Source organism: Lampris incognitus, chromosome 11 (assembly GCF_029633865.1).
Source record: "Lampris incognitus isolate fLamInc1 chromosome 11, fLamInc1.hap2, whole genome shotgun sequence".
NCBI classification, from domain to species: Eukaryota; Metazoa; Chordata; class Actinopteri; order Lampriformes; family Lampridae; genus Lampris; species Lampris incognitus.
The window spans coordinates 42,520,044-42,545,245 of NC_079221.1; the positions used below are offsets into that span (position 1 = coordinate 42,520,044).

Consider the following 25,202-nt stretch of genomic DNA (forward strand, 5'->3'; position numbering starts at 1 on the left):
CTAGTGCTAAGTTGAGTGACAGTAATATGACAGACTCAGACGCCGAATTAGCCTTGCATATGGTAGATGTAGCTAATGAGGGGACATGGAGAGAAAAGGTCATACAGCAGGACGATCCAGCCTCTTCAGTAATCTGGGTCAGGCCAAAAGTAGAGAAGCAAACAACAGAGATGGAACCAGACACTGGGGCAGCAGTCTCCCTTATTTCAGAGGAGCTGTATAAGGCAACATTCAACCACATTCATCTGCGCACACCCACATCCTGCTGAAAATCTATTCAGACGATCTCCCCAGTACGTGTGATGAAGGTTTGGATTCCGATAAACAAACAAAGAGCAACCCCCCCCCCCAAAATTTGGTCAAGAGTGCCTGAGAAAGATGAGACTGAATTGGGGAGCAATAAAAACTATCGGATCCAAACATCACATGCGGGGAGACACTTTGGAAACAGTGCTAAACAGGCATGCAGATGTGTTCAAAGATGAACGGGAACTTTGAAGGGCTTTAAAGTAGCACTGACAGTCAAGACAGGACATCAGCCTAAGTTCTGTTAGGCTTGTGCGGTCCCCTATGGACTCAGGCCCAAGGTGGAGGAAGGGCTGGAGTGCCTACAACTAGGGGTGATTTCCCCAGTTCAGTTCAGTGAATTGGCCACCCCCATTGTGTCAGTCACAAAGAAAAAGGGGGGTGTACGCATCTGTGGGGATTTTACAGTAACCTTCTATCCTGCCCTCTGTACTGAACATTATCCCATCCCCCAGATTAGAAGACCTGTTTGCCTCTCTAGCGGGGGGCCAGCGATTCAGCAAAGTTAATCTCTCACATGCGTACCTGCAGATACCAATCCAGGAGAGCTCCCGCAAATACCTCACCATCACAACACATAAGGGAATGTTCTGTTACAACCAGCTGCCTTTCGGAATAACGTCAGTGCCCACTATCTTCCAGCAAGTTATGGACCAAGCTCTTCAGGAGCCTCCCTTAATGTGCAGTTTTTGGGATGACATCCTAGTCAATGGGTGTGATGACACTGATCACCTGAAAAACTTGGAGGCAGTACTGAGTTGCTTGGAGAAATTTGGCCTTCGGATGCAGCGTGAAAAATGTGAGTTTTTCAAAAGCTCACTGGAATACCTGGGACATATCATTGATGCCGCAGGCCTCCACAAATCCCCAGAAAAACTCAGGGCTATTGCAGAGGCCCCTGCCGCAATGAATGTAAGCCAGCTGCACTCTTTTCTGGGATTAATAAACGGCAGATTTGTCCCAAACATGGCGTCAACACTCAGCCCCTTGCACACTGCTACACAAGGGGGCACAATGAAAATTGTCTCTGGAGTGCCAAGTGTTTTGTATGGCGAAAGAACAGCTCCTCTCTGAGAGTATTGACTGATTATGACCCCCAACTGCTGATCAGATTGACATGTGATGCCTCACCATATGGCATGGGCACGGTTATTTCTCATGTAATACGTGATGGTCAAGAGAGACCACTGGCGATTGCCTCCAGAACATTGAGCAAAGAGAAGCAAAACTATGCTCAAATTGAATGGGAAGCCTTGGGAATAATGTTTGGTATACATAAATTTCATGTATATCTAAATGGATGCCAATTTCACCCTGCGCAATGACCACTGGCCACTGACAACAATATCAAGCCTCGGCAAGGCTATTCCGTCTATAGCAGCTGCTAGGCTTCAGTGATGGGCCCTTGTATTAAAAGCTCACAACTAGACAATTCAGTACAGGAGTGCAGCTGAACATGACAATTTGGACAGCCTCTCACACCTGCCACTGCAGGTAGCACACAAGGACAAACCAGGTTCGGTGGATACAGTGCTGATATATCACCTGGATTCCCTGCCTGTATGCAGCACAAACATTTGCAAAGAAACAAGGTATGACTCAGTGTTCTCTTGAGTGATGGACATGATTTTGTCAGGACAGTTCCCTGTGGTAAAAGGGCAGGGCAATGCCCCAACACCCTATTACTTAAGGAAAGATGAGCTCACCGTAGTCCAGGGGTGTGTTCTGTGGGACAACCTGGTGATTTTTGCCCCCAAAATTGAGACCACTTTTACTGAAAGAACCGCATGTGGGGCACCTGGGTGTTGTTAAAATGAAAGCCATTGGCCATAGTTACATTTGGTGGCCAGGGATTGATGCTTAGATTGAACAGCAAGTCAAAGTGTATCATTCTTGTCAACACAACCAGAAGACTCCCGGTCTCTCCCCGCTGCACTCATAGCCATGGCTGGGGATGCCATGGCAGAGAATACATGTGGATTTTGTTGGTCCTGTGGAGGGATTTATGTTTCTGGTCGTGGCCACTCTTAAGTGGCCAGAAGTGCAACTGATGAAATCCACCACAATCTCAAAGACTATTCAGGCTCTGAGGACTTTGTTCAGCCATCATGGTTTGCTTGAAGTGTTGGTCAGTGATGACGGTTCGCAGTTCACTTCGAGTTTTTTTGTGGCTTCTCAAAGCGAATTAAGTGAAACACATGTGCTCTGCACCCTTTGACGCAGCCACAAATGGTCTGGTGGAACATTTCGTGCAGACACTAAAGCGTTCGTTGAAAGCTTCCAGGGGATTGACCACAGTGCAACATAGATTGGATTTGTTTCTGCTCAGCTGCAAAAATACCCCTCACACAACAACTAATGAGTCTCCTGCTATGCTCTTCCTCCGCTGTCGGCTCCACTCCCGCTTCGACCTCCTCAAACCAAGTGTGGCGGCTGTGGTGGATCAGGCACAGGTGGACCAGCAGGGTCGCAGGGCTCTATTCGCTAAGGGAAAAAACGTTGCAGTTGGGGAATCTCTGCTGGTCCGTGGAGGGGAGGAGAAGTGGGGGGAGGAGAAGTGGATGCCTGGTGTGGTGGTGTCTCAGGCGGGACCAGTGTCTTATACGGTTGATGTGGGCTCAGTGCGACATTGGAAATGCCATAAGACCAGATTCAAGCCTGTGACCCAGAAATGCTCGTGCCCAACGAGCCATCACAACTTGCCTTATTAGGTCAAACGGCTACTGTACCCATGAAAGACCCAGTGAATTCCCCCAGCGGGTGGACAGGATCCCCCCCCCCCGAAATATCACCCAGTCAGTGGAGGCAGTCAACCCAGGACCAACAGAAATATCAATGGAGGCTGATGCTCCTCCAGAGCCTGGTAGGAGGTACCCTTTGTGGGACATCAAACCCCCCCCGACCGCTTTAGCTTTTAATGGACCTTTGGTAAGGGGCACTCACCCCACCAGTTAGTTATTGAATCTTGTCTCTGTGGTGGGGACTGCAATCTAAATAAATGGGGAGGAGATGTATTGGACTGGGTGTTTGTTCTGGTCAAATTCCCCTGGCAGTCACCGGAGGTGATAGTGTTATTTTCATGTTCTTGTTGTATTCTTGTTCCGGATTGGTCTGATTAAAGTGGACACTGCAGCATGTCAAAATATCACCTCGCTGCTAGTATTGTACTGACGTTACGTTAAGGTAGTACAGTAACGTCAGTACTTCACACAGGGAACATAGTAGTTGGGGAGGGGGCTTGACTGTATGTTTGTAATGGTTGTTGTTATCTATATGTATGCAACCATATGTAAAACTGAACAGGATGTGAGGATGGTGGTGAGGGTCTGATGCCGGTGGTTGGTGTGTGTGTGTGGGTGTGGGTGTGCGTGTCTTTGCGTGTGAGTAAGAGATAGTGTGTTGGTGTGGCGGTTTGTGAGGTGTAGGGTGTAAGTTAGGTTTTTAGGCGTGTAAATAGTTTGTGTTGTTTTGAGGAGATGCTGTTCATTAAAGAATATCAAAAGTCTCAGGGCGTCCAGGTGGCGTAGCAGTCTATTCCGTTGCCTACCAACACGGGGATCGCCGGTTCGAATCCCTGTGTTGTTTCCGGCTTGGTCGGGCGTCCCCACAGACACAACTGGCCGTGTCTGCGGGTGGAAAGCCAGATGTGACCAGGACACATATATTTGGGGGGGATAGCGTGATCCTCCCACGTGCTACGTCCCCCTGGCGAAACTCCTCACTGTCAGGTGAAAAGAAGCGGCCGGTGATTCCACGTGTCGGAGGAGGCATGTGGTAGTCTGCAGCCCTCCCTGAATCGGTAGAGGGGGTGGAGAAGCGACCGGGATGGCTCGGAAGAGTGGGATAGTTGGCCGGGTACAATCAGGGAGAATAAGGGGGAAAAAATCCCCCCCCCCCCAAAAAAGAAGTATCTCTTGCTCTCGCTCTCTCTCTCTGAGCGGACGTGTGAGTGAGTGGACGGAGTAGCAGCGTGTTGCTTCGGTGTGAGTGAGTTTCTAAAACTTGGACTTTTTTTGTCTTGTCCTTTTCACGTGCTTTCTGTGGGTTTGTTGTTGTTTATTTTAGTTAGTTTTTCTCGGTGGTAGGTTTAAGCCGAGTTGTTCTATTTTCGGTAGCGGTGCTACCGGCCCGGCGGGACAATATGGCCGCCGTGGGAGGTGGAGGAGCGGCGTTTGAGAAGTTGACACGCCGGCACGCGAATAAAGTGGCTCCGGTGGTCAAATGCTCGGTGGAGGAGCGCCGCCTCGTGGTAGGTGAGCATGTGGGATATGGAAGCATCAAATCGGCGTCCAGAATGAACAGTGCAGTAGTTATTTTCTTGACAGTATTGATAAGGTCAACCAGGTGGTGGAAAGTGGTGTGGTGATTAGGGACATGTTTACTCCCGTTCTGCCGCTGGTTAACCCAGCCAAGAGAATCACTATTTCTAATGCTCCCCCCTTCATGAGAAATGCAGCTTTTGAGGAGCTTGCAACTAGTGTCCCCGATAAAAATGGTCTCTTCCGGTTGCCAGTCTCCTCACTTGAAACATGTTGTGTCCCATAGGAGGCAAGGTTTCATGATTTTCAAAAATAATGCAGAGGATTTGGATCTGAAGCTGAAATTCAGGATTGACGAGTTTGACTATATTGTATTTGTTACATCCGGTATGATGAAATGTTTTGGCTGTGTGTCAGAGGGGCATTTAGTAAGGTCTTGCCCCGAAAAGAGTGAGGGTAGGTCTGAGCCTCAAGGGCCTCCATTGTCCTCCGATGCCGCCGCGAGCGACGCATCTCCGGCTGGAGATGGCGCTGCCGAGTCAGCACAGGGCAGATAGGAGGCTGGGAAGCAAGGGGCGGGAGAAACAGACCAGGTGGTGACACAAAAAGAGACCGAGGCTGGGGAACATAATGAAAATGGACGGACTGAGCAGGCAGGAGAAGGAGGTGTGCAGGTTGAGCATTTTAAAAACGTTGAGCACACTGAGAAGGTAACAGAACTTGGGCAGGTCAAAGCTGATGGCCTGGATGAGCAGGTAGGGGAGGTTGAACAGAATGAAACGGAAAATGAAAACAGTGAGATCAGGGATCATAGCAAATTGGCTGAGCAAGATACGAATTGTGGTCGGAGGACGCAAATACAGCAGACTGCTATTCGAGTGGCAGAGTCTGTACTCAAGGAAGAGGCAGAGTTTATGTTGGATGATGAAATAAAATCAAAAAAGTCAATTAAAAGGAAGCCGACTGAAGGTAGACAGGAAAATTTAAAACTGAAGAGGGCTTCAAAAGATAAAAAGCCATCCTCCTCTTTGTCTGATGAGAACACAGACGAAAGTGACTGTGAGTTAGGTTCCTCTCCTCATACACAGGTGGACACAGAAGGGAGCTATGCCTTTCTGGAAATCAGGAAGTTTTTGCAGGTTACCAAGGGTTTGAGGGCAGTCATGGTGGAAAACTACTTTCCAGACTTGCAGCTTTTTATTGACTCAGTTTAATGCTTTATGAAAAACGCAGGGGACTTGGAGGTGAACACATTTACTGAGCAGGAAGTCTTCAGACTGAAAAAAAATGTACAGAAAGTAAAATTGCCACTTCATGATGATGTTTAAGACAAGTTTGGGTATTTTTATCTTGTTGGTCAGCGTAAGCTTGTTTCTGGCACAGTTCAGCCCCACTCTGCTCATGTGTAATATAAAATTAGGCACTTTAAATCTGAAAGGAGCAAGAGATGACATGAAAAGAGCTGCTGTTTTTAAACTGGTTGAGCTGAAGAAAATTGATGTTTTGCTTGTGCAAGAAACACATAGCACAGCAGATAATGAAATTGAATGGAAGATGGATTGGACTGGAAAATTGATTCTCAGTCATAAAACAAATATTAGTGGTGGGGTCGGTATTCTTTTCTCAAGAGATTTTTTGCCATGCTCCCTTGAGGTAGAGGAAGTAGTCAAAGGCCGACTACTGAAAGTAACAGCACATTATGAAAACATAAAACTAATTTTTATAAATGTTTATTTTCCAACCCTTGGCCCCGAAAGATTAGTTTTTTTGGATGTGTTATTTGATGTTATTAGTAAATGTGACAGTGAGGAGTATTTATTTCTGGGAGGGGACTTTAACTGTACAGAGAATTGCAAGCTGAACAGGAACCATCAGGAACCACATCCTGCATCTCTCAGTCGGCTCACACACTTGGTTAATTCATGTGAACTGAAATATGTTTGCAGAGCTTTTTATGGGACCCAAAGACAGTATACGTGGACACATTTAAAAGATAATGTGCTATCCATGGCATGGCTTGATCGGTTTTATTGTTTTAAATATCATTTTAATGTGTTTAAACAGTGTAACATACTTCCAGTTTGTTTCTCTGACCACTCTTTTGTACAGTGCTCAGTTTTCATACGAAGTGTTAAAACAAATAGTGCTTTCTGGCATTTTAACACGGGCCTCTTAAATGATAACAACTTTAGAGATGCTTTTAAGTTTTTCTGGGGCCAATATAGAAGCCGAAGGTCTGAAATTAGTTCTCTACAGCGATGGTGGGACATTGGTAAGTGTCAGATAAAGTAATTTTGCCAGCAGTACACTCGCAATGTCACCAGAGACATAGATAGATCCATGAGATAGCTAGAGTATGAAATGGTGGAACTACAGAATTTGGCAGATTCCACATGAGACAGAGGCCATGTAGAGGCTCTCAAATCCAGAAAGTCTGCTTTGGCTAGCCTGCTGGGTATTACAGCACAGGGAGCACTGGTCCGCTCACGCTTTCTGAACGTCACACATATGGATGCTTCTTTTCACTTTTTCTTTAGTCCAGAGCGCAAGAATGGGCAGAGAAAAACCACTCACTCTCTGCGTACTAACACTGGTGTGCAGCTATCAGATTTCTCTGAGATTCTGAAATACGCAGCAGGGTTTTACAGTGATCTCTATAAGAGTGAATTCAGGCAGGATGTGCTGGGGGCTGAATCATTCTATGATGGGCTAAAAAAGGTTGAGGAAGCACTCAATACAGACCTCGAGGCACAACTGTCCCCTGAAGAACTTCATGACGCCGTGCAAAGTCTGGAAAGTGGCAAGGCACCTGGTATAGATGGTTTACCTGTTGACTTCTATAAGTCTTGTTGGCCGGTGCTCGGAGGGGATTTGTTGTCTGTCCTGAGGCACAGTGTAACTGAGGGGCAGTTGCCTCAGAGTTGCAGAAGGGCTGTCATTACTCTCTTGCTGAAGAAAGGGGATTTGCAAGACATTAAGAACTGGCGGCCAGCGTCCGTGCTCTGCACTTATTACAACATCTTTTCTAAGGTGTTAGCAAACAGACTGAGAAAGGTTGACCAGACTTACTATGTGCCCGGTAGGCTGATCACTGACAACATTACATTAATTAGGAATGTTTTGGACATCTCTAGTTCATTGGGAGTTGAAACTGGTCTTATTTCCATAGATCAGGAAATGGCTTTTGACCGGGTTGAACACCAGCACTCGTGGCAAACCATGAAAGCTTTCGGTCTCAACCCAGGTTTTATAGCTACAATCAAGCTTTTGTACAGTGACATTGAGAGTGTACTTAAAATTAACGGTGGTTTGAGTGCTCCTTTTAAGGTCCAAAGGGGGATCAGGCAGGGATACTCTTTGTCTGGAATGTTTTACTCCCTGGCCATTGAGCCCCTGTTGCATAAATTGAGGTGTGAGTTGTCTGGAGTTGCTTTTGCTGGTTGCGGTGCAACTTTTAAGCTCTCTGCCTATGCCGATGATGTGGCTGTGTTTGTAAAGGACCAAAGAGATGTTGATGTCTTAGTAAAAAATGTCAACAAGTTTGGTCAGATATCATCAGCTAGGGTAAACTGGGGAAAAAGTGAGGCACTGATGGTAGGAGAGGGACTGAACGGTAAGCTCATGTTACCTGGGGGATTGACATGGAAAAGGGGAGGGATTAAATATCTGGGAGTGTTTGTGGGGAATGACACTTTTTCAAATAAGAATTGGGAGAATGTTTTGGAAAAAGTAGAAGGGTGTCTTAGGAAGTGGAAATGGATTCTACCAAAACTGTCATATAGGGGTCGCATGTTAGTAATCAACAACCTGGTGTCATCAACGCTATGGCATCGATTAACATGCGTTGATCCTCAAACCAACCTCCCGGCCAAGATTCAGGCTGTGCTGGTGAACTTTTTCTGGGACGACTTGCACTGGATTCCTCAGAGTGTGCTGTACCTTCCTAAAGATGAAGGGGGTGGAGGGCTGATCCATCTGGCCAGCAGGGGTGCAGCCTTCCGCCTCCAGTTCATTCAAAGATTGGTCACTGGGCCTAGAGACTTAGTGTGGCGACCAGCAGCCTGTGCAATACTTCAACGGTGTTGTGGACTCGGAATAGACTTGTCTTTGTTTCTAGTGGCAATTAAAAACTCAGACCTCAACGGATTGCCTGGTTTTTATCGGGGGCTCATAAGAGTGTGGAATATCTTCAAGAAGGAGAGAATGGGCTGTTCTGACTCTGAGCTGGCTTCTAAAAGAGCCGGTGGTGTATGGTTGGTGTATGGACACGTTCTGCGACATCGGACCCACTGTATCAAAGCTGTTCTGCCAGTCAAAGGACGTCACGTTGGGTCAGGTGGTGGAACTGGCTGTGCCCAATCTTGACAACACTGCTGCACTAGCATCTCACCTGGGAGTGAAATCTACACGCCTCCTTAGTCGGGTACTATCTAAGTGGAACGGTCAGCTCACAGCAATAGAATGGGGACTTTTGACATCATACTGCAGTGGTTTTACTCATCCCAATTGTGAGGATCCATTTCCTGTTTTAAAGGTTGCTCCTGATCTGAAAAATTGCACTGGGCCACTTTTAGATTCAGGAAATGTTCTTAACGAGAGGCTGAATGTACTTAAAGGTAAGACCATGTATAGTATGCTGGTAAAAATCCTGAATAAAGAAAAACTGAGTGGTCGGACTGATACATCCTGGAGAGCCCAGCTGGGCTTGGGGGAGAATGTGAAGCCAGTCTGGAGAGGTTTATACAAACCACCGTTAATTAAAAAAGCTGGTGATCTGCAGTGAATGACAACTGTCCCTATTGTGCCTAGGGAGAAACAGTTTTTCATTGCTTTTCAGAATGTGTGAGGCTTACACCCCTGTTTCTGCTACTAGAATGCTTATTTAGATCATCTGGGGAAAGTTTCTGCAAACAGAATTGTATTTTTAGTTCCAAATACAGCCGACGTGCAAAATATGAATATCAACTCTTAAACTTCATTGCCGGGCAGGCAAAAATGGCTATCTATGTGAGCCAGAAAAAGAGAATTAAAGAATGTACAGAATGTCACATTGAACTGTTGTTTTGTAGAATGGTCAAGGCCAGGATAAGAGTAGACTTCAATTATTACAAGGCAGTGAAAGATATGGACACATCCACAACTTTGTGGTGTTATAAAGGGGTGTTGTGTTCCACCATGAAGGATGAGCTGGTTTTTTCTGCAGAGCTTGGATAAAAGGGGTCTTACCTGTTTTTTATTTTTTCAGTTGTTGAATGATTGTTTTTTTGGATTGTTAAAAGATGCTTATTGGGTGTTTGTACTTTGACAAGTATTGTTTATGTTTAGAAAGATTTCATGTCTGTTTATTGTTAAAAGTTTTTGTTAAATGAAGACTTGCTTTAAAATTCAATTCTCTCTCTCTCACTCTCTCTCTCTGTATGTGTGTGTCCCTCTACTGTGTGCGGACATGAAGGCTGTATAGACAGGGCTGTGAATTGTCATTGATTAAACTTTTAAAGGGACTTTGTCTCAGTCTCTATCTTTCTCTCTATCGCTCTCACCTTTTCACCTGTTCCTTCCCTAGCTCACGCTTGCTCACTCACTCTTGCTGTCTTGTTCACACACACACACACACACACACACACACACACACACACACACACAACTATTTATACCAGCTCAAGGATGAATCATGGTTAATAAAGTACTTGGGTGCAGTGGAAGTATTGGCATCCATGAATCATCTTGTTGAAGGACTGCTGGCCTCCTCAGAGTGACTGAACCAACAGGAATTCTTTATTTGGACCAGTAAATGAAAAAGCATTGGAGCTAAATTAATTTGAGTAGGGGGCGGTAGTCCTCACCCCTGCATCAGTTGTGGAGAGAGGATGGAAGTTGTTATTGCCTTAGCTGGGCGGTTGTTAAGTCATACATGAATATCAAAAAAAGGTTTTGTTGTTTTTTTCCTGATACATACTCGGGCAGTAGGATGACGTTAAATAAAGTGATGACACCCTCGTAATTAGATATTATCAACCTCTAGCTTGCCAATTTAGATAAAAAGTACAAGGAGGAAGAACTTTGTGTCACCGCTATTTGTTAAATTTTAGTAATAAATTTGCATGGTTGCAATGCATCAACTAAACAGCTTGTCTGGCCTCCACCCCATTAAGGAGGTCACAAACAGGACTCACTCCTAAAGATAATGTGAGTGGAGGGCCATCCAGGTAACGTGGCCTACCAACACGGGGATCACCGGTTCGAATCCCCGTGTTACCTCTGCCTTGGTCAGGCGTCCCTACATACACAATGGGCCATGTCTGCGGGTGGGAGGCCGGATGTGGGTATGTGTCCTGGTCGCTGCACTAGCACCTCCTCTGGTCGGTCAGGGCGCCTGTTCATGGGGGAGGAGGAACTGGAGGGAATGGTGTTACCCTCCCACGTGCTACGTCGCCCTGGTGAAACTCCTCACTGTCAGTTGAAAAGAAGCAGCTGGTGACTCCACATGTGTCGGAGGAGACATGTGGTAGTCTACAGCTCTCCCTGGATCAGCAGAGGGGGTAGAGCAGCGACCGGGATGGCTCAGATGAATGGGGTAATTGGCCTAGTAGAATTGGGGATAAAAAGGGGGAACCCCCCCCCCCAAAAAAAACAAAATGTGAGTGTATTGCTACTTGTGTATTGTGAATGTGGGTCCAGTTCTCTTCTTCTGAGTTTATTTTTAACTTGCAGAGGTGCAGGAGCCCTATGCTGTAGTGGTGCTTTTGGAGAAGGACTTCATCGTGGTGGATCTGACACAGAGCAAGTATGTCTTAAATGCATGCAGGCACACACACACACACACACACACACACACACACACATACACACACACACACACGTCCTAAGCCTTTAGGCTGAGCATGGCTGAAGGGGATCCTTTTGTCACCTTTTCTTTTGTGGGAGGGCGAGACTTAACTAATGTACTCACAGCTAGCACACAGTCATCGGGACCCATATCCAACATTACCTGAAGGGAACAACAATACAACAACATTCAAACCACCTGCCCAGAGGGAAGCCCAAACAAGTTTAAAAGAGGAGGAGGGAGACGGTTAAAGATAGACAAGGTTCATTGATATTTACATTATTGTAAAAAAAAAAGGGTGGGGCGGGCATTCAGGTAGTGTAGAGTTCTATTCCGTTACCTGCCAACACAGGATCGCTGGTTCAAATCCCCCATGTTACCTCTGGCTTGGTAGGGCGTCCCTACAGACAAAAGTGGCTGTGTCTGTGGGTGGGAAGCCAGATGTGGGTACGTGTCCTGGTCGCCGCACTAGCGCCTCCTCCGGTCGGTCGGGGCGCCTGTTCAGGAGGGAGGGGGAACTGGGGGGGAACAGCGTGATCCTCCCATGCGCTACGTCCCCCTGGTGAAACTCCTCACTGTCAGGGGAAAAGAAACGGCTGGTGACTCCCCAGATAGGCAGAGGGGGTGGAGCAGAGACGGGGATGGATCAGAAGAGTGGGGTAATTGGACGGGTACAATTAGGGAGAAAAGGAGGGGCGCCCCCCAAAAAAGGGTCAGATATAGTCCATGAAAAAAGGACATGGCACTTTGCCTCAAAGGTGCATGACCATGGGTGCCATGCCAGTCAGCTGAACTTTAATTACAGGATGAGACATGCGTAGTGGGTAAAATGATGCTGAAAAGATGGTGTCATGAGCACAGGAATGTGCTAGAATGCCGGAGTTGCATCCTTATTACAGTATATGGAATGACCTGCTGATGATGACAGATAAGGTCATTTAAATTCCATTCATTCTTAGCTTGGCCACATTATCTGTGTCTACATGATGAGGAACAGTAATTCGCCACTCACTGGCTAATAAGAGCTGACTTATTTACCCCTGTGTTCTAAGTTTGCATTATAAAGTTGTGGCCACTGTTGACTTTATGTTTAGAAGATACACAAAGTATGTGCACGCCTGAAAGTCACATCTATATGTGCTTGTTAAACATCTCATTCCAAAACCATGATCATTAATATGGAGCTGGTCCCTCCTCGGCTGCTGGAACAGCCTCCTCTCTTCTGGGGAGGCTGTTCCGCTAGATTTTGGAACATGGCTGCAGGGATTCACTGCCATTCAGCCGCAAGAGCATTAGTGAGGTCAGGCGCTGATGTTGGGGAGGCTCACAGTCGGCGTTCCAACACATCCCAAAGATGTGTGGTGGGGTTGAGGTCAGAGCTGTGTGCAGACCAGTCAGTTTCTGCCCACATCAGATATGACTTTCTGGACATTACATTACATTACATTACAGTCATTTAGCCGACGCTTTTATCCAAAGCGACTTACAATAAGAGCATCATTTAACGTAGGAAATCAGGAGAACTCCTAGTCATCAGAGGTCATAAATGCATCTAAACAAGCATCAAAGAGCAAAACCAGTGCTAAAGTAAAAATGCAAGCAAGAGAGTTTTTTTTTAATGAGTGAATACAATAAGTGCTAAGAACAAGTAACAGGGTAGTAGTTCTTGAAGAGGTGAGTTTTCAACCTGCGCCTAAAGATGGGCAGCGACTCCGCTGTCCTGACATCAGTGGGGAGTTCATTCCACCACTGTGGGCCCAGGACAGAAAAGAGCCGTGACCGGGTCGATCGGCAGCAGGCGCCTCTGAACGACGGCGCAACCAGGTGTCCCGAGGTAGCAGAGCGAAGTGGTCGGGCGGGGTTGTAGGGCTTGACCATGGTCTGGAGATAGGAGGGAGCTGTTCCTTTCACTGCCCTGTAGGCTAGCACCAGAGTCTTAAACTGGATGTGAGCACCTACTGTGAGCCAGTGTGGGGACATGAGAAGGGGAGTTGTGTGGACCTCGCTTTGTGCAGGGGACTGTCACGCTGAAACAGGGCATTCCCCAAACTGTTGCTATAAGGTTGGAAGCATACAATTCTTTGGAATATCCGGAAATGCTTTACATTAATGTAATATGTGTTATTTAATAGGTAATAAGGCCATTATAAGTCCTTGTAAAATGCTTATTAACATTATTATATGTTGAAAAGACTGCACAAGTGTTAATAATAGCATCATAAACACTTGTTCGGACATTCTGCACTTTGCTCATAAAAACAATCGACAGAAGATTTTCTTGCTTCAAAATGAGGTTGTTGTTTGTTTCCCCAATTGAATCCGGCCAATTACCCCACTCTTCCGAGCCATCCCGGTTGCTGCTTCACCCCCTCTGTCGATCCGGGGAGGGCTGCAGACTACCATATGTCTCCTCCGATACATGTGGAGTCACCAGCCGCTTCTTTTCACCTGACAGGCGTTTCACCAGGGGGACATAGCACGTGGGAGGATCACGTTATTCCCCCGTGTTCCGCCTCCCTCATGAACAGGCACCCCGACCGACCAGAGGAGGTGCTAGTGCAGCGACCAGGACACATACCCACATCCAGCTTCACACCTGCAGACACGGCCAATTGTGCCTGTAGGGATGCCCGACCAAGCCGGAGGTAACACGGAGATTCGAACCGGTGATCCCCATGTTGATAGGCAACGGAATAGACCGCCCCCTTCAAAATGAGTTTTATATCTAAAAAAATTTGTTTTCAATAACTCTTTTCTACTCAGATCACCACCCATCAAAATTAAAAATACACAAACATCAGTTATGTCCGTCTTTCCGTGACACACACACACACGCACACACACACACCTCTACCGCTTCATGGCTGAGCTGTTTGTTACTCCAAGACACTTCCACTTCACGATAACAGACTCGCAGTTGACCAGGGCAGATCTAGCAGGGCAGACATTTGACCGACGGACTGACTTGCTGAAAAGGTGGCGTCCTACGACAGTGTCATATGGAACGTCACCGAGCTCTTCAGCCTGACCCATTCTACTGCCAGTGTTCGTCTGTGCAGATTGCATGATTTTTGCATCTAGCAGCAGTGGATGTGGCTGAAATAACCAAATCCACTCATTAGAAGGGGTGTCCACTTACATTTGGCCATATTCTGTACATCCTCATACTTTGTATTTCCTTGTAGCCAATAATGTCACTAACGAAGAGTTGGGACAGGAACATAGGCAGTTTCATTTTGGTTGCTCCTTTCAAGCTACATTGTGTACCAGATGGGTATGGTTTATCGTATCTGCATAAAACATGACAGGTTCATGTAATAGGAACGGTACTAAGGGATAGCTCACCTCCATATGGTTGTGGTAGGTGGATTAGTTGTATCATGTATCAAAAACCACAAAATGACAGGTATTTTATGTATTCGTGTTATTTAGTTTACCCTCTAGTTTTGCATTGCAGTTTGTTACCCACCTTTCCTTGTGACTCCATCTCTTTCTTTTATTATTTCCGTTCCTTGCAGTGTCTCTTACAGTATCCATGAATTTTGTAACTCCACCAAGGATTTTTTTTACATTTTTTTAATATCCAGTGGTCACGCAGTTTTGAATAAGTGTTTAAAGCATTGTTAATGTCAGTGTTGATGCTGGTTGAGGCACAGGGGACAGTCGAGTGGTGTGTTTCGGTCTTTGTGTATGTCACCTGTACATGACGGTGTTGTGCTGCCGGGACATATAACTACACAGGATGGGATAGGAGAACACTACCCTTCCCCAGTTCTGTGCTAGAGAAGCACAGGACGGGATGCAGTAGCCACCTAATGGTACAAGGCCCTCATTACACATCAGGACGAGACAGGAGATAAAATGATGTAAGCCCATGTCAACTCAAAGCACAAAGAAACATACACCACATTTTGTTGTCTCTTTGGACTGTGTGACAGGGAAAAAAATCTGATTGTACCATAACAATGGCATTTCTTTGTTTCTCTTAGTGATTAGAGAAGGTTCTGGGAGTCTCTTTATGTTTCAATAACATTACCCAAACCATGGGCACCATTATCTTCCTCTTTTAGCTCCCCTGGTTTGAGTGATGCTGAGATGGCCCCATGACGTAAAGCTGTATGACAGTACACTTTATCCGTCTGTCTCTCTTGCAGCTTCCCCATCTTTGAGAACCCTTACCCCATGGACATCCATGAGTCTCCAGTCACCTGCACGGCATATTTTGCTGACTGTCCTCCCAACATCATCCCCATCCTCTACTCCATAGGAGCCAAACACAAGAAGACAGGCTACAGCCAGAAGGTATGTGTGGTGGAGGGAGAAATTAGCCTCTCTAAATAAGCCTACCATCTCTTGGTCTGAGAACTGGCAAGGCTGCAGTTATGTGGTTCCATACCCATAATTCAACACTGCTGAGATGTTGAGCTAAACTCTGCAAACATGCAGGAACAAGGGGGTAAATACTGTATTAAAACAACACAGTCAACACACTTCATTTTGGAGGTATTGTGGGAGGCATAGTGATGATATTATAACGAGTATTATAATGAAAAATAGAAATACAGAATCTACAAGGCTGGATTTTTACCGCTTCAACAGTGTCTTGTCATTTTTCTTAAAATGACATGATGGTAAAATGAGGAATTCTTCCAAGGATGTTATGCAGCTTGGCATACTTCATCACCTTTATGTTTGAAAATGTTCAGGGACAGAAACATGAATGTGTCTTCTCAGACAGTTAAATCGAATGAAACTCTAATAGGGGGTGGCGCAATGTTAGCGTGGTCGCCTCACCACAAGAAGGTCCTAGGTTCGAGCCCCGGGGTAGTCCAACCTTGGGGGTCGTCCCGGGTCGTCTTCTGTGTGGAGTTTACATGTTCTCCCCGTGTCTGCGTGGTGGGTTTCCTCGGGGGGCTCCGGTTTCCTCCCATAGTCCAAAGACATGCAGGTCAGGTGAATCGGCCGTACTAAATTGTCCCTAGGTGTGTGTGTGTGTGTGTGTGTGTGTGTGTGTCGGCCCTGTGTGATGGCCTGGCAGCCTGTCCAGGGTGTCTCCCCGCCTGCCGCCCAATGACTGCTGGGATAGGCTCCAGCATCCCCGTGACCCTGAGAGCAGGATAAGCGGTTTGGATAATGGATGGATGGATGGACACTCTAACGGGGCTTTATTCAGACCTTGACTCGAGCTGTCCTGACTAAGCAAGCCGCCGTCCATCTAAGTTTTCAATGGCAGTGATCAAACACAAAACAAAGTATTTGCAGTATTTGTATATTCCATCATGCTGCAGGCTTAATATGAAGAATAAATACCACAGATGCTATCACACCCAAGCATTCAACTAAGTGTACCAGCCGATGAGAAGTGAAAAAGACGACCTTCCTTTTACATCCAATATGTTATTATTCTGTCATGGAAACATGGACATAGCCAGTGTTTGCGAGTTTCAGCTTTGCTTGTTGGTGATTTCAATAGAAAGCGGTCGTTGAAAACAACCTTTTTTTTTAGAAATAAATCTCATTTTGAAGGAAGAAAGGATCTTTTGTTGATTGTTTTGATGAGCAAAGTGTAGCGTGTCAGAGAGATGGACGTCACCAATTTTATCAAGTGTCCAATTTTGCCTGTTGGTGATTTGAGAAGACAGAAGTTTTGTTCAAAACAGAAACTTGTCTATTGTGATTATAAAACTCAATTTTAAATCAAAACAGTCTTTCGCTGATTGTTTCGTTATGAGCCGAATAACCTAGATCATTTTAGATGGGGGGGGGGGGTTTAGAATATATTACGGTTTTATTCAGTTAATGTCCCGTGGCCATATTTCAAATTAATCATCGTTCCTTTCAATTCACTCTTAGCCAGTCTGAAATAAAGGTGCACGGTGTTTGAGGACAGTGCCTTGGCAGAAAGGTGAAGAATCCATGGCCGCCGGGTTTTTCACCATGGCGAAAGAAAGAATTCAAGTAAAGGGCGTCCGGGTAGCATAGTGGTCTATTCCGTTGCCTACCAACACGGGGATCACCGGTTTGAATCCCCGTGTTACCTCCGGCTTGGTCGGGTGTCCCTAAAGACACAATTGGCCGTGTCTGCAGGCGGGAAGCGGTATGTGGGTATGTGTTCTGCTCGCTGCACTAGCGCCTCTTCTGGTCGTTTGGGGGCGCCTGTTCAGGGGGGAGCGGGAACTGGGGGGAATAGCATGATCCTCCCATGCGCTACCTCCCCCTGGTGAAACTCCCCACTGTCAGGTGAAAAGAAGTGGCTGGTGACTCCACATGTATCGGAGGAGGCATGTGGTAGTCTGCAGCCCTCCCCGGATCAGCAGAGGGGGTGGAGCAGCGACCAGGACGGCTCGGAAGAGTGGGGTAATTGGCCCGATACAACTGGGGAGAAAATTCCAAAAGAAAAAAGAGTGAAAGTGGTAAATTATTGAATTGCCCGTGTGTAAGTGGAGGGAAATCAAAAAAGCCCCAGTGGGGGCATCAGATAGTGGAGTGTGAGCAGGAGCAGCTCAAATGTGTCTCAGTGGATGCACCACCACATGAACCGTCACAGTGTGAACCAGACCCACGGTCTTTATCTGATCTGCTGTGCATGTGTACAACCTGACACCTCCTTTTTCACTTAACATCTTGTTTCTGGGTTTTCAGGGCCAGTATTATGTCAAAATTATAATGCAGTTTTAAACAGATTTCACAATTTTACAAAAAATAAAATAAAATCTTTGCAAAGGAGCATCTATGCTTTTGAAACAAGAAGAATAGCTGTGCAAGAACTGACATAGTGTTGTGCAACCCTTTGAATGAAGAGAGGAAAGTGGGCGGAGTGGGTGGGGGGACTCTAGGTTTTCAAGGTGATCAATACTATGCTTATATCAATATCAGGAGTGGCCAATTAGCGGAGGCACGTGGACGTTAGGCTCCCAGACCTACCCAGAGATCATAATCACAGGGTGAGTCTGTCAATCTTCTTATCTATCCACAACTCTAGTCTTTCACACCTAACATGGACATCACAACACACAGAGGTCATACAAAAATGGACCACACAAAAGCCATAAAAATTACTATTGTATTTTTGTGCTTTTTCCCATCACATCACTATACAAATACTATAGCTAACGCTGTACAAATTACAGAATTTATAGTTGTTTTTTATCAAAACATCATTATAAAAATACTATAGTATTTATGCAGCATTTCGTACTACAGCATTTCTATAGTAATACAAATTCTACAGTATAAAAATACTATAGTATTACTATAGTGTAGAATGTGTTCCTATAGTATTACTATACAAATGCTGTAGTATGTACATAGGTCAAGTGTTGATGAAGGAATTTGTTGAGAAAAAAAAAAGCATAAGGAATACTGTAGTAATTTTCTATTTTCTCTGGTTTTACCAGAGTCCATTTTCATATGGGGAGCTCAGTCCACATTCAAACCAAGTTGAAAAATACATTCAAGAAGGATGTATTTACACCTTCTCATTCCTATGAGACTGCAGCTGCGGTTTAGGGCTACACAAATAAAGTAAACATGAGGACTGGAATCGGTGTTTTTTTTTCAAACTGCTTGTTAAGGCCAAAAAACACATGGTGTACTGTGTTGAGAAGAGCTGTTGCTCTTTCCAACATAAAAAAAAACAACAACAAAAAAACAGATGAACAGTTTCCACAGTGGATGTAGTCTGGCTCACTGTCACACCACCTTAAGACAGTTTTAGTCTTCTATTAAGTCACTAAAACATGAGCATGAATAGATTTGCATCACTGCGTTGCACGTTTTTTTTTCCAAGTTTGTGCTTGCAGTTGTGTTTAAAGAGTGGTGTGTACTCATTTGTCTGTCTCTGTCTACCCACATTTATCAAAAGGGTATATATGGGTGTAGATGTAGAGGATAGTGTTGGCGGTGTCCATGTATACAGGGGTGTAGATGTAGAGGGCAGTGATGGTGGTGTCCATGTATAAAGGGGTGTGGATGTAGAGGACTGTGATGGTGGTGTCCATGTATAAAGGATATAAAGGGGTGTAGATGTAGAGGACAGTGATGGAGGTGTCCATGTATAAATGATATAAAAGGGTGTACATGTAGAGGACAGTGATGGAGGTGTCCATGTATAAATGATATAAAAGGGTGTACATGTAGAGGACAGTGGTGGAGGTGTCCATGTATAAATGATATAAAAGGGTGTACATGTAGAGGATAGTGATGGTGGTGTCCATGTATAAATGATATAAAAGGGTGTACATGTAGAGGACAGTGATGGTGGTGTCCATGCATAAAGGATCTAAAGGGGTGTAGATGTAGAGGACAGTGATGGAGGTGTCCATGTATAAAGGATCTAAAGGGGTGTAGATGTAGAGGACAGTGATGGAGGTGTGGGTTAGACTGAAGGTAACAGTGTTGTAGTAGAACATCTCATCCCAGCTTCTCACAAGTCTAACCAGAGAGTTGAGTTGGCTAATGCCAGCATGTCTCCTTTCTACTCACCTCACATGTTATTGGTCTGACACTGGACACCACATGTGTCACCTGCATCAAATGGAGTCTCTGTCATTTTGATGCCCTCATATTAACTAGGCAAATTGGAAGGGATTGATCATATGTGTATTTTCTCTCAAGGCAGCAGTGTGATGCATGTTATTTTTTGTTAAATTTATCATGATGGCAATCACTTCTACCATCCTAGGCTCATACCAACATGTTTTCAGCTCCAAAAAGGTTTACTTCCCCTTAAAAATGTGTTTTTATCCCACAATGGAACTCTAGCATATGGAGGGCTTTGATTGCTTGAGGAGGCCAGAGTGGTGGATTGGCAGGAGAAGGCTAGAATCCAGAATATCTGATTGGTATAATGGTCATTGAAGAGTTGGTTGTAACACCCGTTCCCCTCAACCCTGTAGGAAACCATAATTTTTCTGAAAGAAATCTATACGCTCCATTATGAGTAGTAACTACATTACTATGTAATATGGTATACTTGCAGCACTACAGGAATCAGGGCATTGTCATAGACATGCAACATGGAGATTCACAGGAAGCCTGATTGTGCAATTTCACAGTCACACTTGTGGATGAACAAAGTACATCTCATCTCAACTACTTGTCATTTGTTCCTTAGTCTTGTTTCTTTTGGAAAGCTCTATTGCCAAGACATCTGAATCAATGAGAGTTATAGAGGACAGGGCCATGTTTGTTTTTGCTGTTGTTGTTGTTTTGTGTTCGGTCTTAATGGGTTTATTGATTGGTGTTGGTTTATGACAAGCTTAACCATACTTCCTGTCTTAACATACAGAGTTGTGATGCTTCAACAAAGAAGCAAACCTATTTCAACACATGTAAAGTCTTCATGGGTTTTACATTTAGGCATTATTTACGGTATACCGCTGTGGCTGTCAAACCATTAAAAGTCAGCATATAATATCACACAAGCACTTAAAGAGTAAATTCAATTGAAAATTTAAAAAAATTGCTAAAATGTTTTACATATATACTATAATATAATATATGATATTATATAATAATATAATTTTATATTATAATATTTAATATATGTATATTGATATTATTTAATAGATTATGTTATTATATTATAATATTTAATATATTATAATAGTGTGTGTGTATATATGTATACATGTAATATATGCATACACACACACACACACACACACACACACACACACACACACACACACACACACACAAATATATATATATATATATATATATAATTTTGTTTAAGGAAACACTTAACGGTAGGGAAAGTGTTCAACAAATAAGGAGCAAAATAATCTAGCGAGTCAAGTAAATTCTTTGAGACAGTACAAGCCTGTTTCATGCCATGCTGATGACTGCTTATGGCATGAAACAGGCTTGTACTGTCTCATAAAGAATTTACTTGACTCACTGCATTATATATATTAATATATACATTTATAATGCATGAAAAAAATTAGTATCTGTCGAAAATAAGTGATTCCAATGCAATTCTCATTCCAGCCACTAGTAGGCTCGCAGAATGGCCTGGCAAACAGTTTTAAGTCTTTTATTTGACTACTGTCTGGAACATTTGAAAACCAATTAGTTGTAAGGGTCAATATCAAATCTTAATATAGCCTCTACTGTGGCCCAAAGATATGCATTTTACAGTTGGATTAGTGTGATGTCAAAGCACAGAAAAGGTTGAGTGCTCTTTTCATCTGCAGAGATCGTTTTTTTTTTTTTGTCAACTTCTTGAGTTGCTATGTGAATAATAGAGTTTATTAGCAGACATAAACTACCTTCAACTTCTTTTTCCAGACATGCTGACGGATCCATAAAGTTTTGGGACGCGACTGCAAGTAGGTTCACCTTGAACATGTCTTCTAGCCCAATCAATAACAATCACATTTGTTATTAACCAGGTCTACAGATTCAACAGTTCTTTTTATGTTTGAGTTTTGGACTGATCAGTTTTAGTTTTGTCATGGTAAGCTCATGGTAGCATATTGATGTTTTTGTCACATGGCTTCACTGTTGAAAAAAAAAAAAGAACTGCAATGCATTTCGGGTCCGGACAAACAGAATATATTCAACTACATCTTATGAGTGTTAAAAAAAAAGACAGCTTTCGGGGGCATCCGGGTAGTGTAGCGGTCTATTCCGTTGCCTACCAACATGGGGATCGCCAGTTCAAATCCCATGTTACCCCCGGCTTGGTTGGGCGTCCCTACAGACACAATTGGCCGTGTCTGCGGGTGGGAAGCTGGGTGTGGGTATGTGTCCTGGTCGCTGTACTAGCACCTCCTCTGGTCGGTCGGGGCGCCTGTTCAGGGGGGGGGGGACTGGGGGGAATAGCATGATCCTCCCATGCGCTATATCCCCCTGGTGAAACTCCTCACTGTCAAGTGAAAAGAAGCGGCTGGCGACTCCACATGTATCGGAGGAGGCATGTGGTAGTCTGCAGCCCTCCCCAGATCAGCAGAGGGGGTGGAGCAGAGACCGGGATGGCTCGGAAGAGTGGGGTAATTGGCCAAATACAGTGGGGGAGAAAAGGGGAGACCGCTTTCTACTGGAGCCCTGTCCTTAGTCACACTGCAGATGCTGTACAAGCTGAAGACCTCCAAAGTGTTCGAAAAGCCCAAAGCAGGTGAGGGGCGGGCAGCCGAGCTAGTGGAGGAAGACCCCTACGCAATCCAGATGGTCAGCTGGTGCCCCCAAAGTCGCATCTTCTGCGTGGTTGGCATCTCTGCCCACATCATCCTGTATCGCTTCAGCAAATACGAAGCCAACACACAGATTGTGGTGAGTGGAATGGGCCTCGAAAGAGAGGAGCAAAAATCCTGGTGACTTGGTGCGCTACCAACAGACCTTGTCAGTTACACCCAGATCCTTTCTCTCAGATTTCTGTTCTAATTTACGAAGTGATTTTTTTTCTTTTTTTTTTTAATTTAAAAATGCAAATGCAGATTTTCAAAAATGTGATTAAAAAGTTCCCCCGACATGGTCTACATGTTAATGAAGAAGGAAGGGCCGTGTGGTTTTCAGTTTTTACATTTACATAATGCTTTGTCTTCTTATGCCAATATCCTGGAGCCCGTATTGATGCGAATTAGCACTGACTAAAAGTGATGCATCAGATGTGGCTGACACATGAGCCTCTCATATTGCACTAACACGCCTACAGGCTTGGATGAGTTTTGGTCTCAGGTCTCTGTCAGAAATGCCTTGTCCCGCTCTCTCCCATCTCTCTAGATGTTCTTGATTGTAAGTATTTTGATTAAGCAGGAAATGACAAAACGTTTTGTGGGATGTGTAAAAATGACTGCTGCTCCTTTTGGGATTGATTTAATGAAACCAGCTCACTTAGTGTTTACATAGTCCATGAGAAGATTCAGTCTAAACTTAGATAGGCCCCATTTTAAATGACTGCTGACATTAAAGGAAACCAGATGTTTGATACCTGGAATTTATTATTTTATTTTATTTTTTTATTTTTCTATCCTGAGCTGGTTATTTGCTATCCTGAGCTGGTTGTTTGCTATCCTGAGGTGGTTATTTGCTATCCTGAGCTGGTTGTTTGCTATCCTGAGCTGGTTACACTAAATAGTGACATTTTTGAGATTGTCAAATTTTGTGAAAATCTCTGAACACCACTTACTAGAGGTCATAGTGCAGGTGAATTTACCTTCATGATACATCTAACTGCATATGTGTGTCACATTATTCACTTTTAGTGTACACTTTAATCCATATTACTGCTTCTGTTCTCTCACCAGTCGCTTGAAGTGCGTCTGCAGTGTGAAACGGAGGACGTCATCTCCCCATCGGAGACGGAGAACAACCCGTGTTTCTCAGAGCCCAGCTCCAACTCGCCCCAGCATCAGCACCAACACCAGCAATACTCCACAAGCCCCGGCACTGGAACCCCAGATGGGATCAAAGACAGCATCCCCTGCCTCAGGTGAGGTCTTCATACGCTACGGAGAAAAACCCCCGATTCTTTGAATGAATGAATGAATGAATGAATGAATTATTGGATCGGTGAATGAATGATGATTTATTTCGAACATGTAAACAAGCAGGATTTAACGTACAGATAAGCCATTACCAATAATCTGAAGTGATCACAAATCCACACATCAAACTCAGCGAACAAATCTCCGTATGCATCAGATTATTTATTACATGTTGGAAAAGGAGTAGGAGGACGTATACACTTATTTTTCCTGCCCCTTCTCACCTACTCTTAAGTTAATTCAGCTACTATACATTACAAACCCAATTCCCACTGTACTGTATAGTTCACATTCAATGCAAGTTGTGCTGCACAATACAAACTCAGCTAATGCAAACAATAATAATAAGAGAAAAAAGACAGAAAAAACATCCTAATATCATGTACCAAGAATAAACAGATCTCACTGCTACGTACAACCCAAACATCCACTCAGTGTAATGGGAAAGTTTTTTAAAAAAAAATTATTAAGACATGTTTGGAGATAAATAAAACTTTAACAGTTAACACAACTCTTCATTGTCCCTATATCTCTTGATAATCAGTCCTTTGTACTTCTTCTTGAACTGTGTTATGTTTGTACTTTGTTTGAGTTCAAAGTTGTACGAACACATAATTTCTTGAAGTTTAATTTCCCTCTCAAATTATATTCCCTTCTCTATCTGAGAATATTTTTTGTATATTAGTTGGTAGTAAATTGTTTCTTGCTTTGAACATTATTTGTGCTGTGCTAAATTCTACTACATCCCTGAACTTCAAGGCACTTCACTTTAAAAATAGCTTGTTGGTGTGTTCACAATATCCTACATTGTTCTTTTTATAGTATACATAATGGTTGTAGGTTGGTTATGTAGGTGTTACCCCATACCTCCACACAGTAGTTCAGATTAAATAAATGAACAATACAGTTTGCAATGATTTATGATCCAGAATGTGATTTACTTTTCTCATGACTGCAATGCTCCTAGTCAGCTTTGCTTGCACATATATGTGAGGTGTCCAGCAGATTTTGTAGTCAAGTATCACACCTAGGAATTTATTTTCATATAGTCTTTTTAGTTAGACATTGTCTATCACTACTTTTACTTTGGTGTTTATTTTATAATTTCCAAACAACATAAACTTAGTTTTGTCCAGATTTAAGGATAACTTGTTTTTATCAAAACACTGTTTTAATTTTTCCATTTCTATTGTGGTCAACTCCTAAAACTGCTGTAAATTCTCACTAGAACAACATATATATTCATGTCATCTGCAAATAGAACAAATTTGACTATTTTTGATATCTTGCATATATCATTTATCCAAGCATGACGAT

At 44.0% G+C, this 25,202-nt stretch overlaps 1 protein-coding gene across 2 annotated transcripts in view; it reads left to right on the plus strand.

The window, feature by feature from the left end:
- The window catches only part of stxbp5l (syntaxin binding protein 5L), a 325,667-nt gene that overhangs the window by 239,119 nt on the left and 61,346 nt on the right, over positions 1–25,202 (plus strand). For both annotated transcript variants that reach the window (XM_056289509.1, XM_056289510.1), the window contains exons 11-16: positions 11,277–11,349; positions 15,546–15,693; positions 18,268–18,335; positions 21,688–21,728; positions 22,457–22,671; positions 23,646–23,830. In XM_056289509.1, the coding sequence (XP_056145484.1) occupies positions 11,277–11,349; positions 15,546–15,693; positions 18,268–18,335; positions 21,688–21,728; positions 22,457–22,671; positions 23,646–23,830 (730 nt within the window). The remainder of the gene's footprint in view (positions 1–11,276; positions 11,350–15,545; positions 15,694–18,267; positions 18,336–21,687; positions 21,729–22,456; positions 22,672–23,645; positions 23,831–25,202) is intronic.